Source organism: Gobius niger, assembly GCF_951799975.1.
Source record: "Gobius niger genome assembly, chromosome: 3".
Lineage (NCBI taxonomy): Eukaryota > Metazoa > Chordata > Actinopteri > Gobiiformes > Gobiidae > Gobius > Gobius niger.
This window is the reverse complement of record NC_136854.1, coordinates 11,513,210-11,526,413: the sequence shown is the minus strand read 5'-3', so window position 1 is coordinate 11,526,413 and position 13,204 is coordinate 11,513,210. Positions and strand designations below refer to the sequence as shown.

Sequence of the window (13,204 nt, the reverse complement as noted above, 5' to 3'; positions counted from 1 at the left end):
AAAATAAATAAAAAAAAAGTTTGAGAAACGCTCCGTACCTTCTTGATTTCGCTGATGAAAGAGTCGATGAGGTGTTTGACCTGCGGGGCTTTGGCGGAGAACAGGATGAGCTTCTCGTTGGTCAGGTTGAACTCCAGCATGTTTTCAGAGGGAATGGTCACAAACAGAATGTCTGCGTAACTGGAAAAAAAAACCACATAACACGCTGATGATGAAACATGTAAAATGGCTAATATCCAGGCTAATGTTTATCCGTGTATCAATTGGTAAATGTGAGCGAGGCTTCATAATAATAAGGAAAATGCAACAATATTTTGACCAGTAAGCTCCTATCCTAGTCCACTTGCTTTGCTCGGGCACTTACGTGTACGGCCGCAGTACTCTGAAGTAGTCCGGGGCGGCCGCGCTGCTCTTCACCGTCTTGAGCAGTTTGATTCCGCTGTGGGACACGGAGAGCACCTGCACTCCAGTGCCCACGCTGCCCTGCGCACAACCACCGATATCTCAGGGAAAACATTTATAGAAAGTGTTCTTTTTTCATATTTGAAGATGCCGTATTTGTGTTGACAATTGAGCTTTGACAACGCTCCTGCACAGGACTGGGTACCGCTATATGATACCAGCTTGCTATCGGAAAAAAACGTTTAGGTGCTACCAGGTATAAGAAAATTGAAAGTATCGAAAACAAGTGCTGAACAAAAAACTTTACATTTTTATATCCAGGTTTTGATGCTGTTGGGCCAGGGACAGCATTAAAGGGAGGGACATGGCTGCTCAGGGGCGGACTGGGACTGAAAAACAGCCCTGGACTCTGGCCAGCCTGGTCCAAATTAGCGTAAATGCGACACTTCCACAAAGACATATGTTAACCTCTTACCACTCGCCTTAACCGAGAGCATTTTCTCCAGTTCGGCTTTACCCAAATCTAAAGGCTTCTTGACTGGAGAGCAACACTGTAACACCTCATTTGAAAGCTAAAATCTAGAAAAGTGGCGGTAACTTTTTGTCACGTTGTCGCTGCATTTTTGTCATGTTTTAGTTGCTTTTTGCTGCTTTTTCATTACATTTTTGTGGCTTTTTTGTTGTGTTTTCGTCTCTTGTTTTTCATTGTTTTTTTGGTCATGTTTTTGTTGTTTTTTCATTGCTTTTTTTCATTGCTTTGTCGTCATATTTTCATCACATTTTGCTGTGTTTTTGTTGCTTTTCCAGCACATTTTTGTTTTTGGATGCTTTTCTTTTATGCTTTTAGATTTGGCTAAAGCTCGGTTACGCCCGGGATAAGGGTAAGGTAAAGTGAGAGGCCAGGCCGGTGGCCCTAGAGCCAGTGGCCCTTCTGTGCTCTTCCAGAATGGACAAATGGCCAGTCCGCCCCTGTGGTTCCTTCAGCTCAAATAAATGATTATTTCCCCCATTTTCATTTATTTTTTCAAAAACAACTCAATTTTACCCAATTTTTTCCCCCAAATCATTCCCAATTGTTCATACATTTCCTGACATTGAAGTTGAACCCAAAAATGTGGCTGTAAATGTGCAGATCTTCCAACACGTGATTGTTTTCAGGTATGGGAAGAAGTATCGTTAAAGTACTGGTATAGAAGAAAAATGTAACGCTACCAACAGCCCTACTCCTGCAGTACGCGGTCAGAGTCTCACCGATGCAGGGAAGAGTCTGGAGAAGTAGATCTCCCAGGTTTCTCTGGCGGCGTTGATGATCAGCTTCTTCACACTGTCGTCCACCGGGTCCATGTTCTGCTCCACGTTGTGTTTGGCTGTCACACACACACACATGTAGACACCATTACTAAAAGTTCATAGCCCAAGAACCAGTCTTGTCCACCATCTTGTTCAAGTATTTATTTATTTTCATTTTTATTTAGCCAACAAAAAAAACAAAAAAACTTTCTCCCATTTCTCCACCATTACTTTATCAAATGCTGAATAATGAATATATTTTACTACTAAATAAAGATACAGAGCCATGGAGAGGAGCAAAGTGGTTCAACAGCCCACACGTACTTAAAAAACTGACAATGCTCAGCAGGAATCTAACGTTAGCTTCATGCTACATATGCTAACGTTAGCAACGAGTGAGTTACTAAACAATTTGCTGCTAAAACAAAACATCCAAATGGCCCCGATTTTGGCTTGACTTTATTGGTGTGATAAATATGTTCATAGTCCGCCAGAAAACGATAAGCGTATTTTCCGGACTATAAGACGCTCCGGAGTATAAGACGCAGGCTGAATAGGTGTACGGTATGCTAACGTAACATATTGATGGTTAGCTACATGATGCATAAACAATACGTGTCTGGTATGTTAAAGGAATAGGCCACCGTTTTTACATACTGAGATGTTCTTACCTTAGCTTTGATGAGTTCTTTAGGACCTTTCTGGTCTTCACCCGTGCCTTCAATCAAGTAAACTCAGCGCAGACGGCGTTAGCATTTAGCCTCTCCCTCTCTCCACTATAGCTCCAAAACAGGTCAAGATAGAAGCTACCAAGCTCTTCCACGTTTTACTTATTTAAATATGGTTACGTGAAGTGTTCCACTACAAAGTATAATTACACAAAATTAAACAATGTGGATTTTCTAAGCGGATAAAAGGAGGGGACTATAATGTAAGGCGTAGTAATACCAGGAGTAGTTTGGCATCCGCACAGTAAAGTGAAGATTACTGCGCAGTAAAGTGAAGATTACTGCGGGGATTTCGAACAACTCCTGGTATTATTACGCCTTACAATATAGTTCCCCCTTTTATCCACTTAGAAAATCCACATTGTTTAATTTTGTGTAATTGTACTTTGTAGTGTAACACTTCACGTAACCAGGGAAAACGTGGAAGAGCTTGGTAGCTTCTATCTTGACCTGTTTTGGAGCTATAGAGGAGAGGGGGAGAGGCTAAATGCTAACGCCGTCTGCGCTGTGTTTACGTGACTGAAGGCACAGGTGAAGACCAGACAGGTCCTAAAGAACTGGTCCAAGCTAAGGTAAGAACATATCTCAGTATGTAACAACGGTGGCCTATTCCTTTAACGTCACATAAACAGTTCAGATAACTTAAACTATAGCATAAAGAACATACCACTGCACCGTTTGCGAGGTCGTTCCTCTACCTGTGGCCAGCTAGCTTTTAGCCCGTGATTAGCGTTCTTTTGTTTACTTCATTACGGTTTAAAGAGTAACCTCCGCTTTCTCGCTCACTCCAACTTTCTTTCTGCTGCTCCATTAGCCTGCAGTGTCCTCTAGCGGCATGTGAAATTATATATTTGAAGTTAAAAAAAAGGGGGAAAAAATCACATATTAGTCGCTCCGGAGTATAAGACCTGGCAAACTATGAAAAAAAGGGAGACTTATAGTCCGGGAAATACGGTAACCTCTTAACCCCCACCTGAACCGAGCACATTTTCTCTACTTTGCCATTACCTAAATCTAAAAGCTTGTGGAAAAAGTATGAAAATGATGAAAATGTGACAAATATGTGATGAAAACACAAAAAAGCTAAACAATATAAAAGAGCAACAGGAAAGTGACAAAAAAAGTGTTGGGGGGAAAAAATGACAAAAATGTGACGAAAAAGAGCGAAATAAAAAGACAAAAAGCGGTGAAAATGTGGCAAAAATATGATGAAAACCCTGTGACAACAATGCGAGGAAAAAAGATCAATTTTGCCCAGTTTTGTAGGTCTTAGCTTTCCAATGAGGCGTGACACTGGCCTACAGGCTGTGACCTTATGGACTTGGGTAAAGCTGATCTGGAGAAAACGCACTCGGTTAAGGCGGGAGGTTAAGAGGTTAAAGGGGCTAGATGCAAGTTAGCCATTTTATACTCACTACTGCCACCTCAGGTCATACGTGTAACTGCAATCTCTATATTAAGCTCGTGCATGACGGCACTTCGGACCCGAATTAACACCTTTTTGAGTGACAGTGCAGGATTTTAGAAGCAGTTGTGGTGAATATGTTTGGGCTCCTTCTACACTTTAGGACATTGTTGAAACATGTAGTACTGAGATATGTTCTAACCTGAGCTTAGATGAGTTGATACGTACCTGTCTGGTCTTTGTGCGTGCGCTCAGTCACGCACAATGACCAAAGATGTTACTAGCATTTGGCCTCTCCCAGTATATTCCTATAGCTCCAGATGGGGTGAAGTTAGAAGCGACCACACTCTTCCACAGCACGGACAAAGACCAGACAGTTACGTATCAACTCATCTAAGCTCAGGTAAGAACGTAATATATCAGTATGGAAAAACGGTGGCCGGTTCCTTTAAAGGGGGGGGTATTATGTAAAATCGACTTTTTCAAGCTTTACATCATGTTATTATGTCATTCCCTCATTAAAAACATGCCCGAAGTGTTGCCTTGGCACATTCACGTATTTTTGAGTAATCTGTAAAAACTCTGATGGCGGCCATTTTAGGGATAGCTTTGCCTGAGTCCTCCTAGGAACGCCCCCACCTCCTGGAGACGCCTCCGAGCTTTCGTCACCAGCCGAGTAACCAACCACTGCTCCTCAGCAGAACCCCCTCCCCACTGATGCCACAGACAGAGTGTGGAGGGGGCGTGTCTGAAAGGGTCAGAGGTTCTTAAAGAGACAGAGGCCTATTTCAAGACATTCACTACAGCCATTCTGAGAGAGCAATTTTATACAAGGCAGTTATTCTAATTTACTGCATTTACAGACCAACAGAAGGTTTGGTCATCATTGTAGTGTGTTATAGACTGGTGCTATGTGATTGAAACAAGCATAATACCCCCTCTTTAAAAGAGTGAATTCCACGAGAAACTTTCTTCCCCTTCGGCTCGGCCACGCCCCCTTGTACGCCCCATTGCCATCACCATAGTTTTAATCACACTAACTTCTTCTGAGTTTTAGTCCAGTTTTAATGCTGTTCTAAACTCTAACCACCTAAAGAAGCCCAAGAACCACCACCAGTTTGAGAACCACTGACTGACATAATTGCACCTTTGCGATTTGCTAATTGCGACGCCTTCGTGTTTGGGCTCACACTGCGATTCCCCTCTCACGGAGCGGCATCATGCGGGCGCGCTGATACAGCACGCCTGGCAGCTGGTGAATGCCAAAGACACATGTTTGTTCTACAGCAGAGCCGGGGAAAAGGAGAACAGACAGCCTACCGAACAGCGCCTTCATTTTCTGCCTTTCATCCGCCGTGATGCGAACGCACGCCTCCGACAGCGTGTCATTCACAATCTGCGAGGGAGAGAGAGAGAGAGAGCAAAAAACTCAGGGGGGATGCTGCAAATAATTGTCTTGGCTTTGGCTATGATCTCGCTGTTATAGGAGAAACACACAGGGTGATGCTTTAAAGCGAATCAATCAAAAACAGAGGTATTTTTAGAACGCTTGGGTAAAAGGCACCTGTTTGAAGATAAGATCCAGCACCAAGGGGTTTGTGAAGCTGTCCTTGGGGTAAAACACCTGGAAAATAAGATTTCATCAGGTCATTTTGTTTGACAAGGTCGAAGCGCAAGAGAATACTACCCCCATAAAAGAGTTAGAAACAATGCAAGTATGCTTCACTGTCTTTGGGCTGGTTGGTGCTGAAACACTCATAGGAAATAAGAAAATACAGCAGAGAGGCGCTGATATCACAGGTGGGTTTAGTAATAATGCAGTCGTCTTATGCATTTTTCCACTATTTCAATTTCATGCATCATTCATTCACTTCTCTGTGGGGATGGCTATCAATCCTTCGCCTGGCCAGCCGTACTATTCTCTGTTTATTCTATTCTCAGTTTATTCTGAACTTGGAGACTTTCTTTCGAACATATTTCAAATACAAAGAGACAGAAGTGTGTAGGGCTGGCCAGGCTAATCAATCCTGTTCTTTAATGATACTTTTATCGATACTTTTAAAGCAAATGATACATATTTATTGCTCTACATTTGAACCTGATTGATTTCCAGTAAGTAAGTTTAGCACATAAAATAGTTATAAGGCATCTAAACATGAAAATATAAACAAAGATATTAAAATATTAAAAGTTGTAGGTTATTCTCAGGCTGCTGGTTAAATGTGTCTGTGCTGTGGGACCTGAGCCGAGCTGAGCCTGCAGGCCATAGACTGTACAAAAGAATAGACAACTCCTATTCACTCCTCGCTGTTTGCCATAATAACCACGTTCGAGAGGGAATTCATGGTGGATTTACAGACTCCTCCTCCCCAGCTCTGACGAAGCATGTTCCTAAAAAGGGCATATGGGTGGTATCCTCACTGTCTTCACTCCACTCTGTTGCTAATGTCCTGTGGATCAAAGTCAGGCCTCATTAACTATGCAGGACGTCAAAAATGTTTCTTAAAGGGGGGGTATTATGCAAAATCGACTTTTTCAAGCTTTACATCATGTTATTATGTCATTCCCTCATTAAAAACATGCCTGAAGTGTTGCCTTGGCACATTCACGTATTCTTGAGTAATCTGTAAAAACTCTGATGGCAGCCATTTTAGGGATAGGTTTGCCTGAGCCCTCCTAGGAACGCCCCCACCTCCTGGACACTCCTGGACACGCCTCCGAGCTTTCGTCACCAGCCGAGTAACCAACCACTGCTCCTCAGCAGAACCCCCTCCCCACTGATGCCACAGACAGCGTGTGGAGGGGGCGTGTCGGAAAGGGTCAGAGGTTCTTAAAGAGACAGAGGCCTATTTCAAGACATTCACTACAGCCATTTTGAGAGAGCAATTTTATACAAGGCAGTTATTTTAATTTACTGCATTTACAGACCAACAATAGGTTTCATTATCATTGTAGTGCGCTATAGACTTGTGATTGAAAAAAACATAAAACCCCCTCTTTAAGAAAACCTAGTCCTTTTAACTGTAACTAACCCAGCATGATCACAGGAAGCATATCTAGCTGTAAAAGTTTAGGAAAATTAGGCACCATGCTTTAAAGTTGTTTTTAACTTGTCTAAAGTGCAATGCTTTCTAATGGCAGACTAGCGGCTATAATGGAGGTACTACAGCAATGCCCTTAGTGTCGCTGTCACGAAGGAGAGCAGCCAGCGGCCATTGCTGCAAGCTAAATTCTCCTGGTGAGTTCACAAACACAGGAAAAGACCGTTCCCACCTTCACTGTTCTGAACCAGCAGTGTTTTGTGCCAGAGAGATACTAATTAACAACACAACGATGACACAGAAAGCATGAGGTACGCTGCTGCACACAAACACACAGAACTTTTCTCAAAACTAATGCTGCTCCAAAAGTGCGAACGATTCAAGCCGGAGCGATCCCAGATTGACACCAGTGCTGATGGCCCAGGTTAGTAACGTGATGAACTCGAGCCCCAGCCTGTTTTCGCCCCGTTGTCACACAGCTTGTGTCTGGTGGGTCGCTGATGAAGGGCTGATTGGATGCCTCAAGCAACACTTTTGTGGTGCAAGAAATACAAAATTGGAAGCATACAAGCTGTGCGGGTCTTTGTGCTTTTTTATCTTGCAGTTTTTTGGTGCCTTCACACTCAGAACTTTTAGATGTGCATGTCTGCTTAGTTTTAACCTCTTACCACCCGCCTGAACCAAATGCATTCTGTCCTCTTTGGCCATTATATAGGTCTGTGTAACACCTCATTTGAAAGCTAAGACCCACAAAACTGATCTTTTTACTCGCGTTGTTGCTGTGTTGTGTCACCTTTTTTTTGTTGAGTTTTTGTCATTTTTTTGCTGAGTTTTTGTCGGTTTTTTGTTGAATTTTTGTCACATTTTTTTATTTTTTTATTTTTTTTTAAATGTTGAATTTTTGTCACATTTTTGTTGAATTTTTGTCACATTTTTGTTGAGTTTTTGTCATTTTTTTGTTGAGTTTTTGTAATTTTTGTTGTTGAATTTTTGTCACATTTTTGTTGAATTTTTGTTTTAAAATTGTTGAATTTTTGTCACATTTTTGTTCAGTTTTTGTCATTTTTTTGTTGAGTTTTTGTCATTTTTTTGTTGAATTTTTGTCATTTTTTTGTTGATTTTTCGTCACATTTTTGTTGAATTATTTTTTTTTTTAAATGTTGAATTCTTGTCACATTTTTGTTGAGTTTTTGTCATTTTTTTGTTGAATTTTTGTCTTTTTTTTTTTTTTTTTTTTTTTTTTAAATGTTGAATTTTTGTCACATTTTTGTCGAATTTTTGTCACATTTTTGTTGAATTTTTGTCACATTTTTGTTGCGTTTACATCCATGTTTTCTTCTCAATTTTTGTGGCTGTTTTGGTGCTTTTTTCCCAAGAAGCTTTTTGATTAGGGTCAAGCCAAACTGGAGAAAATGGGATCTGTTCAGGTGGGAGTTAAGAGATGAAACCGTTCTGAGATGTGCTCGTCTGCCACGTTTTGGAAAAAGCTGGAGCGTGAGGACAAAGAGGCTTCAAACTACTAACTCCATCTGACAACGCACCTCCTTCCTGAGGTAGAGCCTCCAGGGCACGTTGGTGTAGGTGTAGTGCTCTTCGTTGGGCGCCTGGTGGAGCTGCGTCTGGATGCTCTCTGTCTCTATGGGGAGCTCTCGCGAAACTGCAACACAGGCACTAAATCAACATTACATACGACCACGCCTCCTTCAGTCCCGTAAACATCATTCCTGAAACAGTTCATGCTGCAACACACCACAAAATCAAAAGAGTGAGAACATACTTGGAGGAGGCGGAGGCAGGGGGCGCTCTCGTGCTCTGGCTCTGCTCTTGATGGGCTGAGGTGCCACGTCTTGCACCGGGACCGCCACCGGGACCACCACTGGAGCTGGTCTGGGGGCCGGGGGGGCCGTCTGAGCCGGGGCGGGGGCCACGGGACGCTTGGGCTGGACGCACGCACACAAACAGCCCGTATCATTCACTGTGTGAGTCTGCAGCGCAGCAGTAGGGTTTATTTCTTCTGAATCCGTGTTGTCAATAAGACGGAGCGCGGTTGTTGATATCGATCACAGTTTGAGAAGCAAAAGCTGGAGGCAGATTCACTCTACAAACATGTCTCTTTTTATACTTTTATAGATTTGTTTTTGGTCCACAGGCTTTTACCACATTTTTTTTTTTAACCTTGAAAGCCACTGGCATAATAATAAAGCTGTGTAAATGCTGGCCTGAGTTACTGCATAGTGAACCCAAAAACAAGAGGCAAAATTCTATCTTTTACTGATTTTTTTCAGTACTAACTAGCTTATTCAAAAAGTAAACAAGGTGCAAAATCCCCTCGGAAAAAAAAAAATCTTTGTCAATATATCAACAAAATGGCGCCATACATTTAAACCTGGCTCATATTTGCACCATAAATCTACAGTCAGTTTAAAATTGATATCTCTTAAAGGGATATTTCGGGATTTTTCCAGATTTATCCAGAGTGTTGCGGATTTCTGGAGATATTTTTTTTTTTCATTTTTTAAATTCATGCAGTTCTTATATTTGAAGAGCTTAATGGCGCTAGGCTAGTGCATGTCTATGGTATCAGCTAGCCTGCATTAAAAACAGTGTGACCCGCTCCACAGTGCACCTGAGGCAAATCACTTATAACACCAGACTAACCATATACAAATGTCTGTGTCGATATAGTAATTTTAACCATTTTGCATTTAAAATACCTTATATTTGAGCAGCATCAGCTACGTGGTTGTATAAGCTACGCAGCGGCGGAGTGATCTGCTAGAAAATAGTCCCTCAAAATGCGATCATTCATGTGATTTAAGGTCAGTTATATTCCAAAAATTATTCTATCGACACAGACATTTATATGGTTAGTCTGGTGTTATAAGTGATTTGCCTCAGGTGCTCTGTGGAGCGGGTCAGATTGTTTTTAATGCAGGCTAGCTGATACCATAGACATGCACTAGCCTAGCGCCTCTAAGCTCTTAAAATATAAGAACTGCATGAATTACGAAAAAAAATATCTCCAGAAATCAACAACATTCTGGAAAACTAGGAAATGAGGCCCTGTGTCAAAAATCCTGAAATATCCCTTTAATGTATTTTTCCTTATTCACTAAAAGTCCAGTTCAGACTGTTGTCAGAATTAACACTGCTCCGGTAGTGTTTCCATGCCATTCCAGATGGAATATATTGGAAAAAATGTTTCACGGCCCACTTTAGTGTCCCTCCCGACCCACCAGTTGAGAATCACTGTTTTAGAAGAAGCAATACCTTTGTTTATTCTTTGGAAATTTCATGGTATTTTATGTTTTCTGTCCAATTACAGCAACACTAAAACAAATCAGACAATTTCGATCCAACAGTTACACAATACTCAAGAAGTATTATGTACTCTTACTTATTCATAACAGTGACCCAGTGTTTTTGCGTTCTGACAATGAGGAGGGTTTACTCCCAGTCAGACTAAATGCTGCAGTGAGTGTGGAGCGTACGGTTGGAGCCGGAGGGTTGTCCATCTGCGGTTTGAGGATCTGTAGAGCTTCATCTCGGGGAGTCTGCTTCTTCATGAACTTCCCGTCCGGCCTCCTGCTCACAACAACGACAACAATAACAAGAAGCACATGGTCAAACCTCCACTCTCTCTGCAGCTCAACATCTCTAATCCTACTGTCTGACTAAAGGAGAGAGAATCATGGTCTAAAGCAGAGCTCTCTCAGACACAGAGCCGTGGGAAGATATTATGGCTAGGGGGTGCTGAGGGACAAAATTGCATATTTCCTATTAATTCAAATTGCCTGCAGTTTGCAAATTATCCATCAGGGGGTACTGCAGCGCCCTCAGCACCCTGGGTTCCCACGGCCTTGCTCAGACAGGTGACAGGGCCGAGGTAACTTTTGTTTGGCCTGTGAGATGATTTACATTAAAAGCAGCCTGGCTTTTCCCATAAGGCATTGCGCGGTACTGCTGATGACGACTGAAAAACCTTTTTTAAACAAAGACACGTACAAAAGACCAGCGGACTAAGAGAAGGGTCCATTTGAATGCTTTTTAAGGTCAATTTAAGGCCCAAATACTATATTTGAATGCCACCAATGCATAAAGAATTGGTGCATATTTAATTTTTTAAGATTTGCAAACATTTCATCAAACAGAGGAAAGAGAACTGGACAAAACAGGCAGCTTTTGAGCAGAACAATGTGGTAAATTTCAGACAGAACAGCAACTGAATATATTTAAGATCACAACTTTAGTATACAGTAAAAAATGTTGAGCAATGTCATAATTTTCCAGTATGAATACAATTTAATGCTTTTAAGTGAGATTTAAGGCCTTGACTTAACCCCTTAACTCCCACCTGAACCGAGCACCTTTTTCTCCAGTTTGGCTTTACCCCAGTCCAAAAGCTTCTGGAAAAAAGCTGTGAAAATAGCAACAAAACTGAGACGAAAACAATGATGGAAATTTGACAAAAAAGTGAGAAAACATTAACAAAAAAATGACGCAAAATTGATGAAAAAGTGGCAAAAATGTCACAAAAATGTCACAAGAAATTGACAAAAAATGACCAAAAAAATGACAAAAATAACCAAAATGTAACAAAAAATTACAAAAAATGGACGAAAAAATTACAAAAATGTAACAAAAAATGACAAAAATGTGACAAAAAATGACAAAAATGTGACAAAAAATGACAAAAATGTGACAAAAAATGACAAAAAATGACAAAAATGTGACAAAAATGTGACAAAATGTGATTTTTTTTTTTACAAAAATATGATGAAAATTTGACAAAAAATTACCAAAAAAATTACCAAAAATTACAAAAAAAATTACAAAAAATGACAAAAAAATGAAAAAAAAAATTGACCAAAATGTGATTAAAAAATTGACGAAAAAATGACATAAATGTAAAAAAAAAAAAAAATAAGTTACAAAAATGAGTTGAATACCCAACCAAAAAATGATGGAAAAAAAATCTGATGCCGTGAGGAAAAAGATCCTCTCGGTTCAGGCGGGAGTTAAGAGGTTAAGAGAGGGGAAGCTTCTGAAACAGGTGGAGAGACCGTCAGAACGCGAGGGAAGGAACTTTCTTTGTTCAGGTAACAATGTGCTGAATAAGTGACAACCACGTGAGGGCAAAGGAAGCGTTTAAACATGTGAAGTGAGGAGGTGAGGACTGTGGCCTTTTCTCTCAAACTCCATCTCTCTCCCAGAGAGACACAGAGCGCTCACAGCAGGGAGCACATAATGTTATGTTAACAGACACAAGATGAAAGATCATTCATTAATGCCCTGAACATAAAAGCAGCTGCAGTGAGCCACTGATTTAAAACACACTGTATCAATAATTAATACTACATTAATTCAATATTTGCTGACATTTATTCCAAAAACACTAATTGGGTTTGTCATTTCCAAATTCAGAAGCACAACAAATAAACCCCCCTAGAAACTTCAAAAATGTATAGCCTATTTCAAAGCATATCAAGCTCAACACCCCCACTCTAAACCATTTTGAACTCTTTAACACATCTTTCTACATGCTGGACTCACCTCTTACCGGGCGGCAGGGGCTCAGGGGGAGGGGGAGGAGAGTTGTACCTCTTGATGATATCTTTAAAAAAACAAACACACCCTGTTACAGTATATTATGTCCATACTGACTTGTTGAACATGTCTGTTTCACCCGGACAAACCTTGCACGTCATGACTGGGCACGATGTGGTCCTGAGTGGAGTACTTCACCACTTCTCCAGCAGGGGGCAGAGGAGTCGTAACCACAGGGGCTGAAAGGCAAACACACAAACACACACACACACACACACACACACACACACACACACACACACACACACACACACACACACAGCACAACCTTCAGTGACAGTGGCAACTCCAGGGCATGTTCCAAACTGCTGTCAGCTGAGGCATGTCCAACTCACCGCGCTGTTTGTCTACGGGGGCGTCTGGGGCCTTCCTCCGCGGGACACTGTCTTTACCGGACTGCAGAGGAATCACAGAACCAAAACAACGATTAGCGGAAGCTTTTTGCATTGAAGATGACTCAGCATAGCAGTTGTAGCCCGGTAAAAACTCACAATTGATGCAATTAATGAAGATTAAAGTGCCTCTAATTAGCTTTTTCTGATAACCATATCAATTTATGTACATTTAGGCTATAGTTTTATTTGAATTGTTTCATACAGTAAAATAAATCAATTCTGATGTTTAAAACAGGGCTTAAGCTGGAATAAAATAGACAAAACTAAGAATACGCAAGGGAAAAGGAATATTTCTGAGTGTTTTTGACAGACAAGAGTCTATTGTTTAGTCACTCT

The 13,204-nt window shown here is 41.1% G+C and overlaps 1 protein-coding gene across 1 annotated transcript in view; it reads right to left on the bottom strand.

The window, feature by feature from the left end:
• The window catches only part of myo15ab (myosin XVAb), a 125,365-nt gene that overhangs the window by 31,854 nt on the left and 80,307 nt on the right, over positions 1-13,204 (bottom strand). The window contains exons 46-56 of the mRNA XM_079553628.1: positions 12,809-12,869; positions 12,563-12,652; positions 12,420-12,480; positions 10,358-10,451; positions 8,644-8,806; positions 8,408-8,523; positions 5,390-5,449; positions 5,146-5,221; positions 1,654-1,769; positions 365-483; positions 39-180 (exon numbers count right to left, since the gene is read on the bottom strand). Coding sequence (XP_079409754.1) covers positions 39-180; positions 365-483; positions 1,654-1,769; positions 5,146-5,221; positions 5,390-5,449; positions 8,408-8,523; positions 8,644-8,806; positions 10,358-10,451; positions 12,420-12,480; positions 12,563-12,652; positions 12,809-12,869 — 1,098 coding nt within the window. The remainder of the gene's footprint in view (positions 1-38; positions 181-364; positions 484-1,653; positions 1,770-5,145; positions 5,222-5,389; positions 5,450-8,407; positions 8,524-8,643; positions 8,807-10,357; positions 10,452-12,419; positions 12,481-12,562; positions 12,653-12,808; positions 12,870-13,204) is intronic.